The sequence below is a fragment of the Prionailurus bengalensis genome, chromosome A1 (assembly GCF_016509475.1).
Source record: "Prionailurus bengalensis isolate Pbe53 chromosome A1, Fcat_Pben_1.1_paternal_pri, whole genome shotgun sequence".
NCBI lineage: Eukaryota > Metazoa > Chordata > Mammalia > Carnivora > Felidae > Prionailurus > Prionailurus bengalensis.
The window spans coordinates 130,713,630-130,737,973 of record NC_057343.1 but is presented as its reverse complement, the minus strand read 5'-3'; the positions used below and the strand labels follow the sequence as shown (position 1 = coordinate 130,737,973).

Below are 24,344 nucleotides of genomic sequence, written 5' to 3'. Positions count from 1 at the left end.
ACTTAAAAGCCACAGTGCTAAAATTATGACTATTTCCACTGAAGAAGGCACCTCTATAAACCTAGGATCAAAATCCTTCCGAACATTTTGATCAGCAGCACTGCCTTCCATTCTAAAAAAAATTTGAAAAATCCATCTAATGATTTCAGGGGTAATAAACAATTCTGTATATATCAAGTGAAATGCAGGTACACACGGATGGCCAAACAGAAGAAAATAACTCTAAAGACAACTAAAGTAATCAAAGATACTTTAAAATAAGATAATATACAGATATTAATAGAATTTAAATCATAACTTACTCTTCTTAGGAGGGGAATCATTATGTTCTTAGGAGGGGAATCATTATGTTCTCAGGAATTCTAGCTTGTGTGATGTGTTTTAATCAGTGCAGTTTTATTCTGATGCTCAAACTGTCCCATCATTAGCCAAGTAGGAGCTCCTTCAAATTGATTCCTGTATCCTTTTCATAGACTCCCACCTTCTCTTCCTTCTGACACAAAGAGATCTCTCCATTTTATCTTGAGTATCTCTTGTCTCAACTCTGGAGCCAACCAGCAGGAAACAACATTTACAAGCCACTATGTTCTAGGATTCTATGCCACAATCTATGCCACTGGATTAACACTGCTTCTAGGTCTTTCCCTTAGACAGCTTTAAGAAATCTGTTTTCCCTTCCCGAAAAGTATACACCATAAATTCACCAACTCCAGCTAACATTATAGCGTTTGACATTTGATTTTGTATTTCTTTTTTTTTTTTTTTAATTTTTTTTTTCAACGTTTATTTATTTTTGGGACAGAGGGAGACAGAGCATGAATGGGCGAGGGGCAGAGAGAGAGGGAGACACAGAATCGGAAACAGGCTCCAGCCTCTGAGCCATCAGCCCAGAGCCAGACGCGGGGCTCGAACTCACGGACCACGAGATCGTGACCTGGCTGAAGTCGGACGCTTAACCGACTGCGCCACCCAGGCGCCCCTGATTTTGTATTTCCATCTTTCTCTTACAGTGAAAAATCTCAGATTGTAATAACATTAACTTGTTTCTTACTAATAAATACAAGATTCTACATATATACTTACAGGTTTCAAAATAACCATACTAATAATTACTAATGACAATAACACTGTTGAACGCAATTTATAATTTCCAAGTGTTTCTTTCTGGTCTAATATTGTATCCCACCAGGGATACACATGTAAAATACTATGTACTAAAGTTACTTGAAATATTCTTCTCAGATGGCTATGGCACCAACATAATAATAGATGCAAATGTTTTACCTGTTTTTGATCTTTAGGAACTACTTCTTTATTATTTTAAATCCTGTAAAGCATCTATTTGACTCCAAAACCTAAAGCAAACAACAGGCATACAACCTGAAAGATCTACCTTTTACCCTCTCTCCCTCTTCCCACTCCACAACCACCTTTATTAATTTGGTTTATTTGTCCATTGCTCTGTATGCTGTACTCTTGAAACAAGAAAATTCCAGACACTAGTCGTCGCCTATAATCTCAAAATCATTCGAACACTATTATACAGAGGTCATCTTCATTCCTTTTTAAGCTGCACAGTACTTTTCCATGTGGTTTAATAAGCTGGGGTACCTCCAATCATCTAATTACCTATTACTACTTATTTTTTATCATTCTGCTATTATAAATTAAACTTCTACACTTTGGTTTTAATCCATCCCTTTTCTGAATATACTTGGAAGAGACTATATTTTTTAAATCTGTCAAAAAAAAAATGCAGGTTTTTAGCTGGTATCTTCCACTCAAACCATTTTCTTGTTTTAGGCTTACACTGCAAACACAGTGGTTAAAGGCATGCATGGATCCTGAAGTCAGAATGCCTATGTTTATATCACAGATCCAATACTTAGTAGGTGTGTGACCTTGGACAAAGTATTTACCTCTTTGTGATTTAATTTCTCATCTGTAAAATGGGGAAAAAAACCAGTACTATCATCATAAGTTTATGTGAGGACTGTTATATGCTTAGCAATGTGTAGCATATATGTTAATATTAGATCTATTATTATTATTACAGAATAAATTATACCTTAAAAATATTTGTGCCATCTTAAGTCTTACTACAGTGAATGAAAGCAACATGACTCATTACTGGTTGATAAGACCATGACAAGAGAGTTTCTAAACTCAAAATGATATATACTCATATAGACAAATTTCAAATTAAAGAGAGGTTAGTAATTCAAATTTGAGTATTTTTAGAATATAATTGTATTCACCTAGATAACTTGTTCTGAGTCACAAAATATAATAAAGTCTATTTTTGCTCTCAACCATTTGCTTCTAAAGCAGGTATACTTGTCTCTCTATCCAATTTTTGTAACATTATAATTTTCTGCTTCAAAGAATAAAGCAGTTACTTCTAGATAGTGTCAGAAATTAGTGTAACAGTGACATTTAGCCAAAAATGTATTAAAAATGTTATATGGCTTACTATATTAAGAAACAGTATGTTAGAGGTATTAAAAATGAAAATAATGAGCTAACATTAAATATTATTATAGCTTTACTGGAACTCTGAGAATAGGAAAATGACAAAAATTTTGAAAATTCTCTCAGTTTTCAAGTACAGGCATAAAAGCACCATTGTCCTAAAATATTCCTTCATTTAAAAAACACAAATAATTCATTCATAGTTGCCAAACTCCTAGTATTTATCATCAATTAAATGATAAGATCTAGCCTCTGAGATTTCAAATAAAATACACAGGTTTAGTTATAGCAATGTTTACCCAAAAATAGTGTTAAATGTTGTATGAGATGGCCAATTTTTAATTCAAGTACTCATATCCTATCAAGGAACTCCTGTCGCCATATGTCCGAAGAAACTGGTTTAATCTTTAACTTTTGTTAAATGGTACAAATATTTTAACGTACACTTGCATGATAACTGATTTGTGCTGAATTACTAAATCAAATATTATTACGTACAATTAAGAAACAATGATATCAGGGGCGCACGGATGGCTCAGTCAATTGCTGAGCGTCCGACTTCAGCTCAGGTCATGATCTCACAGTTCCTGAGTTCCGGCTCCGTGTTGGGCTCTGTGCTGACAGCTCAGAGCTTGGATCCTGCTTCAGATTCTGTGTCTCCCTCTCTCTTTGCTCTTGTCCCACTTGCACTCTCTCTCTCAAAAATAAACATTAAAAATTTTTTTTTAATAAAAAAAAAAAAACCAACAGTGATATCACCTTTCACATGAAAGGAAAAAGGAGAGGCAAAGAAATTTTTTTCTAGTAAATTTGGTAATTTCCACAATAAAAAATTTTTAAAAGACTATGCTACTATTTTGGAAAGCCAGAAAGAATTAAATAAAATTAATTTCAAAGAGCCAGCTGAGATACATAATTCTTTTTTTTTTTTTTAACGTTTATTTATTTTTGAGACAGAGAGAGACAGAGCATGAATGGGGGAGGGGCAGAGAGAGAGGGAGACAGAGAATCGGAAACAGGCTCCAGGCTCTGAGCTGTCAGCACAGAGCCCGAGGTGGGACTCGAACTTATAAACCGAGAGATCATGACCTGAGCCGAAGTCGGCTGCTTAACCGACTGAGCCACCCAGGTGCCCCTGAGATATATACCTCTTGATAAAAAATGAAGCTTTATCATTGTGTAAATAGCCTTAGTTTTGAAGTTTTAACTAATGTATTTTTTACTTTAAACACTTATTTAGAAGAAATGTTCAATAGAAGAGGTGGAATAACCTGATTTGTTTTGGTTTTCTTACAGCCAAAAATCTTAACCAAATGAATTATATGGCCTACAAGTTTGGTAGCCTAACTTTCTCCGAAGGGAGATATCGGACAAGTACTTAATTATATAATTAGGTAAAAATAGCCAACACTTATACTACCTGATTACATGGTAGGCACTGTGGTGAGTACTTCACACATGTAAGCTCATGTGATCCTCCTCTCAACTCTAGGATACAGGTAGTTTTCCTGCCCATTTTCAAGATGGAAAGTGAGGAACACAGTAACCTGCTCACCTTCCACAGCTGTGAAGGAGCAGGGCCAATATTCCAACCCTGGCAAGTTTGACTTCAATCTGTAGTCTCACCCACCATGCTAGACCGCTTTAATTGTATTATTTCGTTAAGAATAGAATTAAAAATAGTCAACATTCCCCTTATGACACATCCTAAAAATCTGCATCATTTTTCAAATGAATTTCACAATGCCCATTCCATATGGCTCAGAACAATTTGTCCTTCAGAAATTATTAATACCATGACAAAGCAGGAAAAAGCAAAAACATTTCAATTCAAATTTTTGGGGAGATGTTTAAAACTAAGAAACAACCTCTTAATCACTTAAAATATATCCATTAAAATTTAGCACAGAGGACTTCAGATAATGCAGTTACAAATTATTAAAATTTCATGTGGCACAACTCCTTACATTAACAAATGAGAGAAGTTAGGCCCAGAATATACTCCAGATGGATGTGCAAAGCACAGGCCAAGAGGGAATAACACTGCAAATGTACAGTTGGTATGTTTTAGTTGGTATTTCTGCTGGATGTAGGGATAATCACTGTGCAATCCTTAACGTAAGAATTATGGATTCCCTCGCTTCCAAAACACTTACACTGTATGCATTCAGAGAAAAGAAAATACATAATTTATTGAAGTTAGGACCATGGAAAAGCTTAGTCTCCTAGAGGAGAAAGATAGACACACACACACACACACACACACACACACACACTCCGAGAGAGAAAGAGAAAGAGAAAGAGAAAGAGAAAGAGAAAGAGAGAGAGAGAGAGAGAGAGAGAGAGAGAGAGAGAAATCTATAAAGATACCATCAAAATGAGAAGGCAATTTCCTTTCAAATTTCTTTCACTCCTATATTGCAAGTCATTTTTCCTCAGGTAGAATTAAGGCCCAGTGTTGACTTTTTTTTTTTTTTTTTTTAAATATCTTCTAGTTCTGGGGAAGAAATTATCACCCAGGCAAAAGATGAGGCTAGGATTACCTAAGACAAATGAAGTTTCTCAGTAAAATTATATATTGCTGCTACATCAGTTTGGTAAGGGCATAAATGCACTAAAAATTCGCAAGAACATTTTTGTACACAACATGTCCAGTGTTACTTAAAATCTTTGCAGCTGAGAGAATCCTTTGAAAGTAGTGGGAGTGAGGACTGAGAAAACACATAGCAGCAGACCAGGCCTCAGGCATCCAGGGTCTCTATAAGCCACAGATTCCTATAATTACCCCTTCAGAGCCCAATGCTTCTTTTCCAACTGTGGCTCACATTCTCACCCTTTAACCCTATACTAAGAAAGAAAATAAATATGAAATTAAAACCAGAGTTTTGCCATATTTTGTTGGCCGCGCCAACATCTTGATTTTAGACTTCTGGTACGTAGAACCCTATGAGAAACGTAATTACTATTATACGTTGACTTCTATTGTTGTAAGTCACCCACACTGTGGTACTTTGTTATAGTGGCCCTGGCAAATATATATAGTCCTTAATGATATGATCCAGTACCTCCCTTGTCTGATCATCTGATAAGTGAAAACCTCAGTACTACGGCATAGGATACCTTCCAATTTATAGTTACTATGTGTTTTAAATACCACCATTATCTTCACCTTCAATAGACAATCATCACAGTATTTTCTCTGCTCTTAGTCTTTCTCACTTCTTTGTGTTATTTAACTTGGTATTTGTCTAATTCATCCTAACCTAGGTTGCCATAATTTGCAAATTAAAAAACTGTGTTTTATCTGGAAACCATAAACCCCTACTAAACCTCTAATGCAAAACCACTATTTAAATAACACTGAATAGGGGCTGTTTCGTTTATTTGCCACTCCCATCCAACAAAATGAGTTAAAAGCAGAAACTGGGGGCGCCTGGGTGGCTCAGTCGGTTAAGCATCCGACTTCAGCTCAGGTCATGACCTCACAGTCTGCAAGTTCGAGCCCCGCGTCGGGATCCAGGCTGACAGCTCGGAGCCTGGAGCCTGCTTCCAATTCTGTGTCTCCCTCTCTCTCTGCCCCTCCCCTGCTCACACTCTGTTTCTCTCTCTCAAAAATAAATAAACATTAAAAAAAAATTTAAAAAAAAAAAGCAGAAACTGTTTTCCTATCACCTATGCCTAGTAGAAGAAAGCAATAAATACCAATACCAAGGGTTGGCACACTATGCCCATGAACCATAACCCTATCAATAAAGCATTACTGGAATACAACCACACTTATTCAATTACATATCATTTATAACTGCTTTCAATTCTATAATGGCAGATACAAATAGTTGAGACAAAGACTCTATGGGCCCACAAACCCTAAAACATTTACTATCTGGTACTTTACAGAAAGTTTGCTGACCCACTTGGTGAATAAATGAATAATCACCAAAGATATCAAATGCAACCAATATGAAAGTAAAATCAATAAGCATATTAACATGGATATCTGGAGTTTTACAAGTGCGTGTATACAATAAATGTCTGAAGAACACTTTAAATATTACGATGCTTCAGTAAGTTCACACTGATAGTTACTCTTATTCGAAGCATAGTAGCTATCACAGTGGTTAATACAGAGGATTTTACCATCTGCACATTTACCCGCTTAGTAACCAGCCCCATTTACACTGTGGATTAGTATGACAATTACTTTCATTAGTTACATACAGCTGACTCTTGAACAACATGGGTGTGAAGTGTGCAATTCCACTTTTATGCAGATTTTTTCAGTATAGTACAGTAAATGCATTTTCTCATTTCTTTTCATTTTATCTCATATGATTTCCATAATAACATTTTTTCTGCCTTACTTTAAGAATACAGTATATAATACAGATAAACTTAAAACACACTTGTTAATGGATTATTTACATAAGTGTTTGGTCAACAGCAGGGTTTATTAGAAGTTTATGGGGATTCAGAAGTTAAACCTGGATTTTCAAATGTGCAGAGCGTCACCAACTTAAGCCTCTGACTTATTCAAGGGTCAATTGTACCTTTCTTAAAATGGACCTCTTTGAGCAAACACTTTTTATTTCACTGGGGGGAAATCATATAGTTTTTAGGACCTAAATAAATGCCATGGTTTCCATACAATAAATCATACTTTGTTATGATAATTAACACTTCATCTAACCATCTTGCATATCTGACCATATCTGATCTAGAACACAGCTAAGAAATGAGGGGGATAAAAAGGGGATGTACATTCTTGTGAAGTACAAACAGAGCACATGTGAACGTTATGTATATACACACACATACGTGTACATGTAAAGATATATTTCACTATATTTATGAACACCTATGTGTTTATAAATATATATATTTGATACTAGTTATATCTTTATTTTTTTTTTAATTTTTTTTTTTCCACGTTTTTATTTATTTTTTTGGGACAGAGAGAGACAGAGCATGAATGGGGGAGGGGCAGAGAGAGAGGGAGACACAGAATCGGAAACAGGCTCCAGGCTCCAGGCTCCGAGCCATCAGCCCAGAGCCTGACGCGGGGCTCGAACTCACGGACTGCGAGATCGTGACCTGGCTGAAGTCGGACGCTTAACCGACTGCGCCACCCAGGCGCCCCAATACTAGTTATATCTTAAGTACATAAATATATACAACTCGGAGCCTGTTCTTAATTATACACAATTATATGCAACATATAAAGATCTTTAACCTGGAAAGATATAAGGCATAAAGATTAACTCAGTTTATTTTTAAAGTTTTTTTTTTAATTGAGGTATAACTGACATAGAACATACATTACTTTCAGGTATACAACACAATGATTTGATATTCATTCTAAATTATACACAATCTATACAAGTTAGTAGTGTAACTATGATAGCCAACACAAATTAAAAGTTCTAAATTATAATAATAAAATTTCTTCCTACAAGTAGGCTAACCAACTGGAGCAGTGAGACGTATCACATGCTACCAATACGTGTTTACAATTCATAAACATTTTAAAGCTTTGCTACACAAAGTAAGGTTTCAGAATGGGGGAGGAGGAATGGGCCTTGATTAGGGTCCCATCAGCAGGGACCTTGTCAGAAACGTGGAATCTGCATTTTAACAACATCCTCAGGAGATCTGTATGCACATTCAAGTTTGAGATCCCTGGTTCAGAGGTGTCAGGGAAATTAAATAACTTTAAAAGAAAAAACTGTCTAGTACTTTTCTTGCCAATCATCCAAACCCAAATGAAGGTCCAATTTTGCAAAATACAGATGGAAAAATTACAATATTCATTTAACATAGGACAATACCTTGAGCACTTGAACTTGACCTTCTGTAGTAATTTCCTTTAGCAGCTCACAAAAGGACTGACATAGACCTACTGCATATGTCTGAAATTCAATCAGAAGTCAAAATATACATATGAATACATTTGCAGTATTAAAAAAGGCAAAAATCCAATGTGGAACTATCACCTATTTGTGCATTATATACTTAAGTTCTAAGCATATAAAGTTTCAATTAGAACTCTTAAGAAGGAAAAGCTTAGAAAATAAAAATACAGTTCACTGCTTTACTGATTTTTACAGAAATATAAGGATACATTTATCTGCATCCTATCTGCCTTACAGTGCTTACAAAGTTTTTTTCTCTCTTTAAAGTAATAGAGCGATCTTTAAAATTTGTAAAAGGTACCTCTTGATTTCAAATGAGCAACAATCAAATAACTACATAAATTTTTACAACGCAGAAACTACTAAACCATACCTGTAGAAATTCTGTTGATGATAAAAAGATATAACCATTGATGATCTTAAAGCAGGTTCTGAGGTTTTCTGAACTTAGTTCTGCCAATAAATTTATTTGAAAAAGAACAAATTAATTCAATGTTCACAATCAGTTTAAATGAAACAATTTATTTAGAACTAAGTTACATACCCTTCTTTACAAATCTTTTCTGAGTGCTATTCAGACTACTAAGATATAGATAGTTATCTAAAAACTGACATCAACCTATACGTGAGTACTTTCCCATACACCTCCACTAGTTAAAACAATTCAGAAAAAAATATTAAGGACCAGGCTTTTTTTTCCCTTCAGAAAAGAATTATGTAACCAAATGAACCAACCTTTTGTTTCAAACTACATTTCTAGTGCTAGTGCCCTACTTATGGAAAGAGTCCCTGTTACACTCCAAAAACTTAAACCATTTAGGTAATTCTCAATCCTTGATCATCTTCAAGTCTCCTCCCCTGTAAGAGCTTATTACACATAAAAGATGTTCTTAAAATGTAACTACCGGGGCACCTGGGTGACTTAGTCCATTAAGCGTCTAACTCTTGATTTCAGTTCAGGTCATGATCTCAGTTAATGGGTTCAAGCCCCACATTGGGCTCCACACTGATGGCATGGAGGCTGCTTGGATTCTCTCTCTCTCCCCCCCGCTCTCAGTCCCTACCCTGCTCATGCAAGCTCTCTCTCTCAAAATAAATAAATTTAAAAAACTGTAACTACCAGAATAGCACAAGGATATTGTGTTTTAGCTATTCGAGTAGAAATCTATTTTATTAAAATTGTATATCATCAAATGTTCATAGTGTTATTTGACATCTTAACACGTATAATACAATAGACTACAGATCTTATGTATATAATTATACAGATCAAAACATGACCCCAAAATCTACATTAAACATCTGCCATTCTTTGTTGCTAATATTTTCAAAATTCTACTTACAATACGATTAAAAAAGATTTTTTTTCTGACAAAATATTGGCCTAGGCTCTGGCACTCAATTAATTCCCATCCTAGCAAAGTGAGAAGACATTCTATTTGGATGAGAACTTCCCATGTACTTTCAAAAGTATCAGACCATCTTACTTCCAGCTCAAAACGTCTTTTAAAGGCACATTCGGTACATACTTTAGGATTCAACAGACCAGTTTAAAATGAAAAAAGTGGAAGGGACAGAGATGGATTAATTGTTACCATACTAATGAAAAAACATAGAAATAATAAAAGCTATCATCTAAATATTTTTCATTAAGATGACAAAATCTCTGGATAAAGGAGCAGGCCTTTATATTGGATAAAGCTGTTTTTTTTTTTTTTTTTTTAAGTTTATTTATTTTGAGAGAGAGAGCGTGGGAGCAGAGGAGGGGCATAGAGAGAGGGAGAGAGAGAACCCCAAGCTGTCTCTGAGCTATCAACACAGAGCCCAACATGGGGCTCGAACTCACAAACAGTGAGATTATGAACTGAGCTAAAACCTAGAGTAGGACACTTAAGCGACTGAGCCACTCAAGGCACCCCTGGATAAAATAATTCTTACAAGAAATTGTCTTTTTCTCCTCGAGGAGAAAGCCAAGTCTGGACTTGGGTACACTGTTTAGCAGACCAACAGTGAAAAAGAGATGGGCAATGATTACAAGTAAGGCAGAAAGGTCTTGCTTAAATAAGAGCTTAAAAAGGCCACAATACAGGCACATCAGGGAATGTAATTTCTAAATCACTGACGTCTAAAATCTTATCAATATATACGATGAAGGGAACAATATTTAAGAAGGATTAATTTCCAAAACCACAGTGTCCATCTCTTCTTGCAGACACTTTAAACACTATTCCTGGGTGCATCTAGAGAGGCAAACACTCAAGTGACTAGTTCACTTCATACTGTTTTCCATGCCTCTATCATGCCAAGGTTAGCTTTGACTGAATTTTCTAGGACATGCTATTATCAGCAAGTATTAAATACTGACACTAAAAATACACTTAAAATTAATAAATTTATCTAGTTTAAAATATAATGAATGTTATTCATTATATCCATGAGTTCCTACGGACACTCTGAAGAAAAATTACTGTCCAGTCTAATATCAAAAGGAGCTATGCTTTAAGGCGCCTGGGTGGCTCAGTCGGTTAAGCATCCAACTCTTGCTTTCAGCTCAGGTCACAATCTCATGGTTTTTGAGTTCGAGCCTCGCGTCAGGCTCTGTGCTCACCGTGTCAGAGCCGATTTCAGATCCTCCGTTTCCCCCTTTCTAGCCCTCTCCCACTGCTCTTTCCCTCCCTCACTCTCAAAAATAAAGGTTAAAAAAATTTTTTTTAATAAAAAAAAAGAGCCATACTTCAACCATGCAAGAGATCGTATTTATTTCATTTGTTTTATTTTTATATATAGAGAGAGAGAGCACACCCGAGCAGGAGAGAGGAGCAAATGGAGAGAGAGAATCCCAAGCAGGGCTCAATCCCAAGACCTTGGGATTATGACCTGAACTGAAATCAAGAGTTGGAAACTCAACTGAGTCACCCAGGTGCCCTGTATTTACTTTCAGACCCTGTGAATAACTTAAATCAAATGCTATCAAGCAGGGGCTACTGCCCTCCCAGGAGATACATGGCAAGGGCTGGAAACTCTGGTTGTTACAACTGTCTAGTGGAATGAGGTTAAGGAGGCAATTAAGCTCCCTACAATGCACACGACAGCACCTCAAAGCAAAAAATGACCTGACCCAAAATGTCAACAGTGTCCACACTGAAAATGCCTAATTTAAGTGGTCAAGTGTTTCTTTCATAGCTTGTGAATGAAATCAGAGGGCAAATCTCTGACCCATAGTATCTAATTGTACTATCCATGTATGATTTGTATCTATTAGTCTAATTATAATTTATACTCTGCAAATCCTTTTTTACCCCCTATTCTTTTGCTCCTGTAATCTGCACCTTCATGTTATGTTTTATTTAATTTCTTAAAGTCTCTGTAATAGGACAAAGAGAACAAATTATTGAATAATGTTTAAAAAATTGAGTAGAAAACTCTATTTAACCATACTACTTAATGTTTATGTTTGGAAATGTGACTATCACAATTTCTTTTTATTTCAAGTTCTGATAATATATGAGGGCTAAAATGTGTAAAAGAGCCTACCTACATTATCATGAAGTTAGAGAGGGAAAAGTCCCTTCCAAATTAGAGAGCAAGTTACCAGCAGAAAAATTTGATGGGTCAAGGAACATTAGTTTGACATTTATGGTAACATGGACAAGAGCCAGTCAGATATGTATCTTGTAAGTAATGAGAATACTAAGTAAGTTAACACTATAAAATAGATTTAAAGGATTTTAAAAACAAGCCTTTAGAACTACATTATCTGAATTACTTTTAATTATAGCCTCTGGTTCTACTTTAAATTCCTCTGATTCTACATATATTTAGGAAAAAGGATATAAAATGAATTTTAGCCCTGGATTTATTCACACTTAATTAACATATCTTAAAAACCATTAACTTAAACATCTAATAATAGTCAATATTGTTGGTTTTATGGATTTTAAACGAAAATGAGAAAATTCCTGCCAATAGCTTTATTTCTACTTATAAAAATGTAATAGCTATCATATTGACTAAGTAACTTTTTAAAAATCACAGATATTGGAGCGCCTGGGTGGCTCAGTCAGCTGAGCGTCCGACTTTGGCTCAGGTCATGATCTCGCAGTTTGTGAGTTCGAGCCCCGCATTGAACTCTGTGCTGACAGCTCGGAGACTGGAGCCTGCTTCGGATTCTGTGTCTCCCTCTCTCTGCCCCTTCCCCGCTCATGCTTTGTCTCGCTCTGTCTCTCAAAGATGAATAAACGTTAAAAAAAATTTTTTTTAAATAAATAAAAATCACAGATATAAAAAGAATGTGTTTTCACTGATAAGATAAGCAAGTTTTCTTTTGATCTGTATTCTTAAATGATTAAAATTAATACTCCGGGTGGACTTCAAAGTAAATTTTAAACCTCATATAAAAGAATGTATACGCAAAATGCTGTATGTGGAAATTAGTTTTACAATACTCAAAAAAAAAAGTTAACACTGATGTCAAGGTTACTAAACGTGTAAACATGATTTCTTCATATTACCAAACCAAATATACATACCATAATACATAAAACAAATTACACATAATGTTTGCTTTCAAAGAGAAAAGTAGGGAATAAACTAATTCAAAAGCATCTATATCATCTATATTCACTGCTACTATCTGTAAAATACAGAATTTTTAAAACTTTTGAAAATTAAAAAAGTTTACATCAAATATCAGTATCACAAGGATGAAATCTCACTAGTTCTCTTTTAAACAATGTTTACTCATTTTCAGAGAGAGGGCGTGCGTTTGTGGGGGAGGAACAGAGAGTGCATGTATGAGTACTCGTGGTGGGTGGGGGAGAGCAACGGGGAGGGGGAGGGGGAGGGGGGGGAGGGGGAGAGGGAGAGGGAGAGGGAGAGGGAGAGGGAGAGGGAGAGGGAGAGGGAGAGAGAGAGAGAGACGGAGACAGAGACAGAGACAGACAGAGAGAGAGAGAGAGAGAGAATATCCCAAGAAGGCTCAGTGCTGTCAGCACTGAGCTCAAGGCAGGGCTTGATCTCACCAATAGTGAGATCATGATCTGAGCTGAAATCAAGAGTCAGATGCTTAACCGCCTAAGCCACCCAGGTGCTCTACAATTTCACTAGTTTTTGATCCAGTTAAGTAACAAATCCTAAAAAGGTTGGTTAGCTTTTCTTTTAAAATAACAGTAATATTAACAGTAACACATGTAATTGCAAAATACTTAACTAATCTTTAGTATGTGCCAGAGAATGTTCTTAACACATAGACGTCCTTACTGATTTGGAAAGACTATGCATCAGCTACAAAGCTTTCTATGGTAAACTGTACCATCGTGTTTACCTAAATCTGCACTCAAAATACTGTCATAAAATCACAGTAGGGTTACTCTTTTTCCAGTGTACCAACCCTTCTCCTGCTATACTGTAAAGGTCAGGTATGCTGAATTTGGGGTCAAAGAACACATGTAAAGTGAAATCACTGTGACTATCCACTTTGTCATGAACAGGAGTCAGCCATTTTTACTTAGGAAGATATCCATAAAGGAAAATTGTCTGAATCCTGTTCATGACAACGTTGATAATGGCTCCAGTTGAGGTTTCTATTCCTCGGTCAAATATAAAGAACTGTGGATTACCCAGAATGGCACTGTATGTGGTCTCCAAGTTAGGTAGAATAGAACTAAAAGGCCTCTGCCAGAGTTAAGGGAAATGAAAGGCTATTTCCCATTCTATTTCTCTGTGGTGTCTTAAAGACAGACACAACTTTTCTTACAAGACTAGCAATAAGTGGTCTATTGGCACAGTCTTCATCTTTGGGAATTTTTTCAACATTTTTATAAGGACACTTTATGATAAATGGCAAGTGGCTCTTTAATGGAAAACAATGGGTATTTTGGTATTATTTGAGATTTATATGAAGAACAGGATAACAGAAGATCTCAGAAAAAACACAAAGGACTAATTATATCATCTGCCCACTAATACCACCCAGCAAATGAGATATTTTCTAATCAGTTTTTAATAGTGTTTTAATCCACATTTGTTGATACTTTCAAAAAGTTTATCTACTTTTCCAGTGCATCACTGTACCTCAATAATATTTCTGCCTCTAATAAAACTGCTCACTACAAATAAGTTCCCAGCAAAAGTCTTCAGATATTGCCATAAATGCCCTCTCCTGACAATATTCAGTTAGTGTATACAAAGTTCTAATGAAGGAATTAGAGATGCTTGAAGAATACTATGAATGGAAAAAAATTTTTACATTTTATAAATAAATGATACTATTTTACAGACTGGAAAAGAATCAGAAAGGTGACTAAATAGCACCGTATACAATCCTTGTATTACTCCATGAGTTGATGTGGATGAAACTCGACTGTATTATGCTAACTGAAGTCAGTCAGAGAAAGACAAATATCCTATGATTTCACTCACATGTGGAATTAAGAAAAAATACAAATGATATGTGGGGAAGGGAAGGAAAAATAAAATAAGATAAAAACCGAGAGGCAAACCCTAAAAGACTCTTAAATACAGAAAACTGAGGGTTGCTGGAGGGGAGATGGGTGGGCAGATGGTCTAGATGGGTGATGGGCATTAAGGTCGGCAGTTGTGACAAGCACCGAGTGTCATATGTAAGTGATGAACCACTGAATTCTACTCCTGAAACCAATACTACACCGAATGTTAACTAACCTGAATTTAAATGAAATCTTGGAAAGAAAAAAAATGTGAATCTCCAATGATAAAATCCCTCACGAAGTAAAATAAACAATTATTCATTTTTTCAATGTAAAATACTACATACTTGTGAATGGTAGTGATATCTAACAGAAAAGTATTTATTTCCTTGAGAATTATCATCATAATCCATGTTTAGATTGAAAAACAAAACAACAATTAGATCTCATCCAAGGTGGCTGAAAGAAACTAAGGCCCCATTCCTTGCAGAGTGTCCAGTTCCCCTATCCCATGTGCCACAAGTGATGCTCCAGGAACATCAAGCTTCAGGATAGGGTGCCTGGGTGCTCAGTTAGTTAAGCATCCAACTCTTGATTTGGACTCAGGTCATGATCTCACTGTTTGTGAGCTAGAGCCCCACTTCTGGCTCTGCACCGACAGCTCAGAGCCTGCTCAGGATTCTCTCTCTCCCTCTCATTCTGCCCCTCCCCTGCTCACATGCTCTCTCTCTCACAAAATAAACTTTAAAAGACAAAAGAACACTAAGCTTACTGATGTCACATCTCTATACATAAGTAACACATCAACAAACAATAAATATGATTTGCCAGTAGTTAACAGTCTTCACATTGTTGCTTCCTTAGGCTAAAAGAGAAACATGTATGGGAGCACCTGGGTGGCTCAGTCAGTTAAGCATCCAACTCTTGGTTTCAGCTCAGGTCATGATCGCACAGTTCATGAGTTCAAGTCCCACACTGGGCTCTGTGCTGGAAGCTGGGAGCCTGCTTGAGATTCTCTTTCTCCCTGTCTCTGCCCTCCCCAACTCACACTGTCTCTCTCTCAAAATAAATTTAAAAATTAAAAAAAAGAAAAAAAAATATGTACAGAGCTCATTTGTGATAGCATAAATCTGATAGCATAAAATCACTTTGTAAAACAAACTGGATGAAACCACGGTATACAGAAGCAGTTTTATAATATTGTCTTTTAAATACTTTATAGAATCTGCTATGAAACACAGAAATTTTAACAAAGTTAAAACACAGAATTAGATTTCCAAGAAGACTTTTTTTAGTGATTTAGTAAATTTAGCGTTCACTCTTCACAAAGTAGAAATGGTTTTACAAAGTTATATAGGAAAAAAAATCCACAAACTATTAAAACACTATTAAACTTGTGAGTATCAGGGACTTGTGTAAAATGGAAGGTATAATTTAAAGTCACCCAATAAGGCCCCAAACGAGGGCTGCATTCAAAAACAGTATTAAGTTTACATTTTAATACATACCAAGAAGGGGGGACATATTCTGAAATATGCGAAGCAACTCCGGTGTAACACATGGGCTGTTTTCCAAAGTCACTAACCTAGGAGAAAAAACAAATAGCTGAATCTCTTTCTATAGCCATTAAGCTCTTAACAATACAACTTACTAAAAAATTGTCCCATCTAAAGGAAGAAAGAAAAATGAATACAGCAAGTTACAAAAGTTATCTTTCTATATCAAATGAAAAAGTACACATCGCACATTATTATTTTCTATATACACAGCAAAAATAGTAAGGGAAGTAACTACATATTAAAATATTTACAACTACAAAACGTCTTTACAATAAAATTTTAATGATACAGCAAAAGCATGATTATTATGGAATGGTCAAGGAAACATAAAATTGTCTTGTTCTTTTTATATTGTTCTGTCACATGTAACTGATGTGCCCTTTCAACAAGACACTGGGCAATATGAAAGAATAAATCTATAAAAAATAAAACATATATGGGTTGCGGTTTATCACAGAAGTGTGCGTTTGGTTTACCTCCTCACCCCTCACCCAAAGAACTTAAAGGAGAAAAAAAAAAAAACCATGATTGTCACAATAGTTGCAAGAAAGGAGTAGGAGGGGATCCTATTCAAAATCTAACATTCATTATAAAAACGCTTATCCTATTAAAAACAGAAAGTAAATCCTTAATCTGGTAAGAGAGGACCTATCCAACACTCAAAGAAAACACACCTAATGATATGTTGAAGCCATTCTCTGGAAAAACAGAATCACATCTCAAACAATTTCTTCTATTACCTTGCCTGCCTTCCCATCTACTGAGTGTATATATGGATGGTTCCTCACATGATATGCCAACTAAGTTAATAAGACACAACAGTGAGAGGAGAAAGTTAAATAGGCTTTATTTACAACAGGTGTGACAGACAGAAAAGAGACGCAGAAAGAATTCATAAAGTATTTTAACCACTAAGAGACTTCAACAAGGCTGCTGTAAATATCAATACACTGCATACAAAAATGAATCAGTTTCTACACTCAAAACAGATAAAGATTTAAATAGATGTTGGGGCACCTGGGTGCCTTAGTTGGTTGAGTGTCCGACTCTTGCTTTCAGCTGGGGTCATGATCTCCCAGTTTTGTGAGTTTGAGCCCTCTGTCGGGCTCTGTGCTGGCAGCTCAGAGCCTGCTTGGGATTCTCTCTCTCCCTCTCTCTGACTCTCCCCCACTTGCAAGGTCTCTGTCTCTCTCAAATAAAGTAAAACTTAAAAACAAAATAAAAATATTTAAATAGATGTTATTATAAGAAACACTAATACAAAAATCTAGCATCATAATGATGTCAATTCTCTCCCCCACTTACAATGTTTCTCTCTCAGATAAAACTTAGAAACAAAGTATTTAAACAGACTTTAAGAATCACTGATATAAAAATCTAGCATCATAATGATGTCAATTCTCTCTAAACTGTTATAGAGAATCAATAAAACTTCAACTCTCCATAGACTTTCCCCTAGAAATTAGGAAAGTGGATTCTAAAATGATTTAGAAGGCAAATGACCAAGAATAAACAAGAAATTTATCAAGAAAAAAAACATATGGGGGGGGGGGGACTTGCTTTATGACTCACTCTAAAACTAATGTATTTAATATCATAAAAAGAATACCACAAGAAACAGACCCACTCATTTAGGACAGAGGTGGTTCCTAGGTTAAGAAAGGTTGGAAAACTCAGGCATTGGTGGGGAGCTACTGGGCCTCTACCTCACACGAAATACAGAAATTAATTCCAGTATTTATATGAGAAGTGTAAGTCTTTATTTTATGTTAGCAGTACATACTTATAGCTTTAGGTTTAAGAAAGACTACAGAAAAAGATGAATAGGACTACATTAAAGTTAACAATTACTCTATGTCAGAAGATGTCTCAAAATTGTCAAAATCTAAGTCACATGCTGGGAGAAGATTGTTTCTAATATATATAACTGAAAAGGGAACAGTATTCAAAGGAATATACAAAAGAGGTTAGGAAGAGAAAAACATATAGAACAAACGAACAAGCAATCCAGAGGATACAAAAATTGGCAATAAACTTGACTATTAAAAGTATGAAAAGATATTGAACCCAACCAGTAATCAAATCACAGCCAAAATTACAAACGCAAATTATAAGCAAAACAAGGTACAATTTTACCCCTACCATATTACCAGGATTTTCAGTCTGACCTAATAAATACTGGCAAAGCTATAAAAAAGTGAAAACTCTTGCACACTGCTGACAGGAAGAAGTTGGTATCAAGACTTGGAAAGTATTATTATCTGAACTAGTGAAATATGTCTATGTGCACACACCTATGACCTCATAAATAAGGTCTCATACATTTGCACACTTATTCATGTACAAAAATGTTCAAGTTGCATTATCTGAACATCCGACAAAATGGCATATGAGTAAATGAACTGTTACATTCACACCATTAAACTCAGCAATATGGATGAATCTTAGAACAGAGAGCTAAAAAAATAAGTTAGAACACCTATTGTAAAATATTTATGAAGGTAAGATACATTGTGTAGAGTCACATACAAACGTGACTGTAAAAACAGCAAGCCACAAGAAAATAAACTAAGGAATGAAAACAAAAAATACTGGTACACCGGCTCATCCCTGCAATGAAAACAGGAGAATCCAACAAACATCCCACACCATGGGCTTCACAGACATTCTTACTCTCCCACAGCTTCACCAGGGTACAGAAAATGGATTTTCATTTTATGTAAGTTATAAATAATTACAAACAATATGACTTCCCTATTACTTTGTATCTATGAATTATTTCACAAATCTTAAATGTCAAAATTAGGAAGAAGAAGGGGGACATAGAAGAAAGCAGCCACCCACAAAATGAAGTACAGGCCACACACACAAGCAGTGGTAGCTTTAGATACTTTGATCAACAAGAAGAGGATTTGATTCCATGATTCCATTTCTCAAGAATAAAATGAAAGAAAAGATTTTTAAAATTCTTTCCTATTCCCCTTTAAAATAAAAATGAAACCGAAAGAAAAACCATAATCCAGTCATGATATTTCAGTGAGAAAACAATTGATGGGCATCTTCTAAATCTCAGAATACATTTGAAGCTCTGTCACTGGGCCCAAATTAAGACTCCATGTGACTCTTTCCCTCCCACTGTCATTATCTTAGTAAAAAGAGCATTCAGGTCATTGTCACTCTCACTACCTACCTATGCTAGCTTCCCAAATACAAGCCATACTATTTTAAAAAGGAAGAAATCTTGGGGCACCTAGGTGGCTCAGTTGGTTGAGCGTACAATTCTTGGTTTTGGCTCAAGTCATGATCTCACGGTTTGTGGGTTACAGCCCCATTGGAGCGTGCTTGGGATTCTCTCTTTCTCCCTCTCTCTCTGGCCATCCCCCGCTCATACTCTCTCAAAATAAATAAACTTAAAAACAAAAAGGCAAAAAAATCTTGCAGAGTTTAAAGTACTTAAAAGTACTATGATATGGCAACCACTCCAGATTAAACAAGTGAATGCTTAGAAAGAAAAGAAAGAGAAACAAAGTCAAGGCACTAATGGAAAGTTAAGGGACAAGTTATGCTGATGAATAATTTAGACAAAGTTGTATATACCAACATCTTTAGCTAGAGAAATGTAAATTTTAATGTTACCCCTCTAAATAAAATACAGAAAACAAAGAGCATGAAGTAAAAACACAGGCATAGCAATTCAACAAATAAATATAAGATCATGAAAATTCTTTTGAGGCAAAGCCTCTCTGGTTAAGTGAAATACAAAATATAAAAATTTTCTCTGTACAGGAGATACAATGAAAGCTCTAATAGAAAAGCTAAAATGTAAAAGTTGAACAAAAAAAGTCAAATCTAAACAAAATAAACCATATAACAATATTAGTATCAAATAAAATTTAAATGCAAAAGAATTAAAAGGTGAAAAATTCATCAATACATACATATATCAAATGACACTTCATGATAATATTTTAAATTTTAAATACTGTGTTTTATTTGTTAAATTCTTTAAAACAATATAGAAAAATACCAAAACTCTGTGCTGTAAATAATTTTATTTCTAGCATTCAAGTATAAAAAGAAATAGAAATAAAAAGGGACACTGACACAAAGCAAACTAAATAGATATTTTAATTAATCACTGTCAAGATTAAGAAGTGAAACACTGATTTGAACTATACAACCTATTAGAAAGAATAGATATATATAAAGTCTGCATCTTTAATAGCATCACTATTTGAGACTGTTACAAAAAGAGAGCCTCGAGTCATTAAAATTCTTATTAACTTTTTAAAAATTGTACAAGTGACAGGTTGTATTTACAATGCAATAAATCCAGACCTGAATCATGTACTTTAATATCAGCAAAAAATAAATGAGGTTGCGTCAAAGAAGACATTAAAAAACTCTAATGCTACTACCAAAATAACAAGACTTAAGGGAAATAGGCCATTACAATGGAAGGCAAATTCATAGCTTTAAATGTTTTAGCACTTAAGAAAAGGTAATGAAGTAACTATTTTTTTATAGCTTTAAAAAAATACACCCAGTTAAGGGTAGGAAGTAGAAAATATGAAGCAGAAGTAAAGTAACAAAGGGCAGAAACAGAGACCTCATAAAATGCAACATGTAGTTCTTTCATATTAATAAAAAGAAAAAATCTCTAATATATTTTTTTTTACATCTCCAATTTTTATTGGCAAAGAGAGTAGCCATTTTCATAACAAAGCCTATCAGAAACATCCACCAGCTTTGCCCAATGTATTTTCATTGCATTCAGAGTATGCAATACCTGATGCATACTCTATTCTAGTTGTTAAGGCATGTGTTGAACCTCATTATGGTACTGGGCCCAAAGCACAGAATGTTTCTCTTGGTTACCTTTTAATTATCTTGCCAGTTACCTTTTAATTATGAATCCGTACTAGCATATAAAGTGCTGCTTCTACATATTTGCCTGACTAATAAATGTACTTTAAAAGAGATAATAAATATACTTTAAAAAGAGATAAATCAAAAATAAGACTACAAGTAACAGAGATAAAGCACATGCTTGTATGTTTTTTTTTCATTAGTATCTTAAGGGAGGAAGTACCAAAATTAACAGACATGGAAAATCAAAACTAAAGTATGTACAAACTAACAACTAAGAAACAACCTGAAAATATCACCAAACTGTGAATAACTTCCCAGCCACTGCCATGAGTCCATTTCCAGTTCCCTTTTCTACTCAATTTTCAAATCATCCAAAGAATAGTTACCATATCACAGAGATCATTCCAGTATGGAAAAAACCACATTTTTTAAAATAGTGAATTGGTAAAACACACATGACACTGTTATGAAATCAGACAGTATCACAAAATATGGACAAGAGATCTTAAGAGTTCAGGAAAAAATAAAATCTGATAAAATACCATAGAACAATAGAAAAGACTTGTATAACATAACAAAAGTAGAATTCACCCTAGCAAGAAAAGTTTATCTCAGAAGTCAGCTCTTTAAAAAGAGATTTTGAGGTTTTAAGATTCTAATCTCCTGAGTAGATGGCAAAAGGCAGTCACATCAGTTGTTGTTGTTGTTTTTAATGATGAAGACCATATTACATTTAATGGCATATAGCCCACGCTTATTGTGGACCAGTATCCATTACCTGATCCTACTTCCTTTAACAAAGAACAAAACAAAAACAAAAAAACTATTAATGCAAGGTTTGTTCAAATTCTATTTAAAAATATTTTATAGTAATAGGTTTATATTAGTAAAGAAGATCAAAAATTATTGAGCCAAATCTCAGAATATTGTCAAATGACAAAAACAAACTTTAAGTAGAAAAGGAGGAAATGATAAATATAAGACCAGAAACTAACAAATAGGTAACAAAAATACAACAAAGAGAAAGCCAAAGGGTGGTTCTTTGAGAAGACTAGTAACACTGGCAAATCTCTAGCAAGCTGCATCAAGGGGGATGGGGGGAGGGGAACATGGGGGAAAAAAACACATAATCACTCTAAAAAGTTTTCCTTTGTGTATGGGACCTCAAATATCTCCTACTACTAATTATCCCCTAGTAAGTTCAAATTCCCATTCTCCAAGATAACTATTTAAATCTTTTTTCTCCACAAATCCCTCTATCTTCTATGTACTTCCACTTCAGCCAATATTAAAGTGATGACTATGCTTCATATTTGAGAAAACAGAATCTATTAGACCCAACACCTTCCTATCACATCCCACTATAATACAAAAATCCATCTTCCTGCCTCCAGTTAAAATGGATGAAGTATCACTGATGTTACTTAAAACCAAAACCAACAAACAGCTACATATGCTAAATCGAATCCCTTCTTGCCTCCAATTATGTCGTTCTCTGGAGCCTCATCCATCCCTCTAGACTCTGCATTCCCCACACCAGCCAACTGCTGCCCTATTTCGACATTCCTCTTCATTGTCAAGTGCTCCCAATGTTGCCAAGGCTCACAGTCTGTAATTACTTAATTTCAATTCTAGTCAGTTCTTACTACTTTACTGAAACCCTTGCTATCATCTCCATGTGGCCAAATTCACTTTTTTGTACGATTCTACCTAGAATAATCAGCAACATATGACGTAGCTGACCACCCTTTCAGGAAATATTCTTTCTTGGCTTGGTTTTCCTCCTCTTATCAACAGACAGCTCTACTCTGTCACCCTTGATGGCGCCCCTCATGTGACCTCACGAATGCCTTAAGTTCCTTGGGATTCTGCTAGGAGCAGAATGTTCCACATCTGCCCTTCCTTCTTAGGCAACTTTACAGACTCTCATATGCAAAGAGCTAACCATTTAACACACATGATCTCATCCTCACAACCATGTGGGGTAGGAATTATACTTCCTAATTTTACAGGTTAAGAAAGTGAGGCTCACAGATGATGATTACATACCTCATGCAGTGGCATAATTGGGACTGGCACCTATATCTGATTCTAAAAATGAGTTCTAACTCAGTATACTCTAGTTTAATTTAAAGAGTCTAAGCTATTAAGCATTTGAGCTAACAAAAAAAAAAAAAAAAAAGAGAGCGAGAGAGAGAGAGAGAAAACAAAGAAAAAAGGTATTCTAACAATTTCATTTTGTTTACATACAACTAAAGGCTAAGAAAACAAGAGATAACAACAGAGCAATGTACATTTATTACTGCCTGTTCATGTAATCCTTAAAAAATTTATATACCTTTAATAAACACATTAATATGCTAAGTCTATAATACTATTAAGTATCAGAGTCTATCTCTTTACTATAAGTAATACTTTTAATTTTTCTAATAGTCAACATCATATATTGTCTACACATTTATAGAAAAGTATGTGTCTGACACTATTCAGAGACTAGTGTCTTAATTTGTAATCTAGAGTAGGCGTTGGACAGCTAGAGTTCATGGGTCAAATTCAACCCACACTCAATTTCTATAAATGATGTTTTACTGCAACACAACCATTTTACATATTGTCTGTGACCACTCTCGTGCTAAAACAGCAGAGGTCAATAGTCAAGAGATCACACAGCCTGGAAAGCCTAAAATATCTACTATCTGCCCCTTTACAGAAAAAATTTACCAACATCTGATCTCGAGTAATCCATCCTGTACAAACAAAAATACATGAATATACATTTTCAACACATGCTAATTTATAATAAAACCACCCAAAGTCATTTAGGTTCCAACAACACAACCTAGAAAATATGAGAAAGTTAACTTGTAAATCGAGTATCTACCTAACATTTTAAAATCATTCATGTAGTATTCTGCTACAGATCATTAATTTGTAATTTGCACCAAAGACAGTTTCTAAAAAATAAAAAAAAATTTTCATTCCTAAACATCTAAGAAAAACTAAGGCAGGAAGGAAAGGAAGGAGAGAAGCAAGAAAAAAGGAAACCAGAAATGTTCATTTTTTCCATGCTTAATTTCTGTGATTTT

General features: G+C 35.0%; 1 protein-coding gene across 2 annotated transcripts in view; it reads right to left on the bottom strand.

The window, feature by feature from the left end:
• The window catches only part of IPO11 (importin 11), a 204,015-nt gene that overhangs the window by 87,786 nt on the left and 91,885 nt on the right, over positions 1-24,344 (bottom strand). For both annotated transcript variants that reach the window (XM_043591102.1, XM_043591112.1), the window contains exons 22-24: positions 16,336-16,412; positions 8,755-8,834; positions 8,298-8,378 (exon numbers count right to left, since the gene is read on the bottom strand). In XM_043591102.1, the coding sequence (XP_043447037.1) occupies positions 8,298-8,378; positions 8,755-8,834; positions 16,336-16,412 (238 nt within the window). The remainder of the gene's footprint in view (positions 1-8,297; positions 8,379-8,754; positions 8,835-16,335; positions 16,413-24,344) is intronic.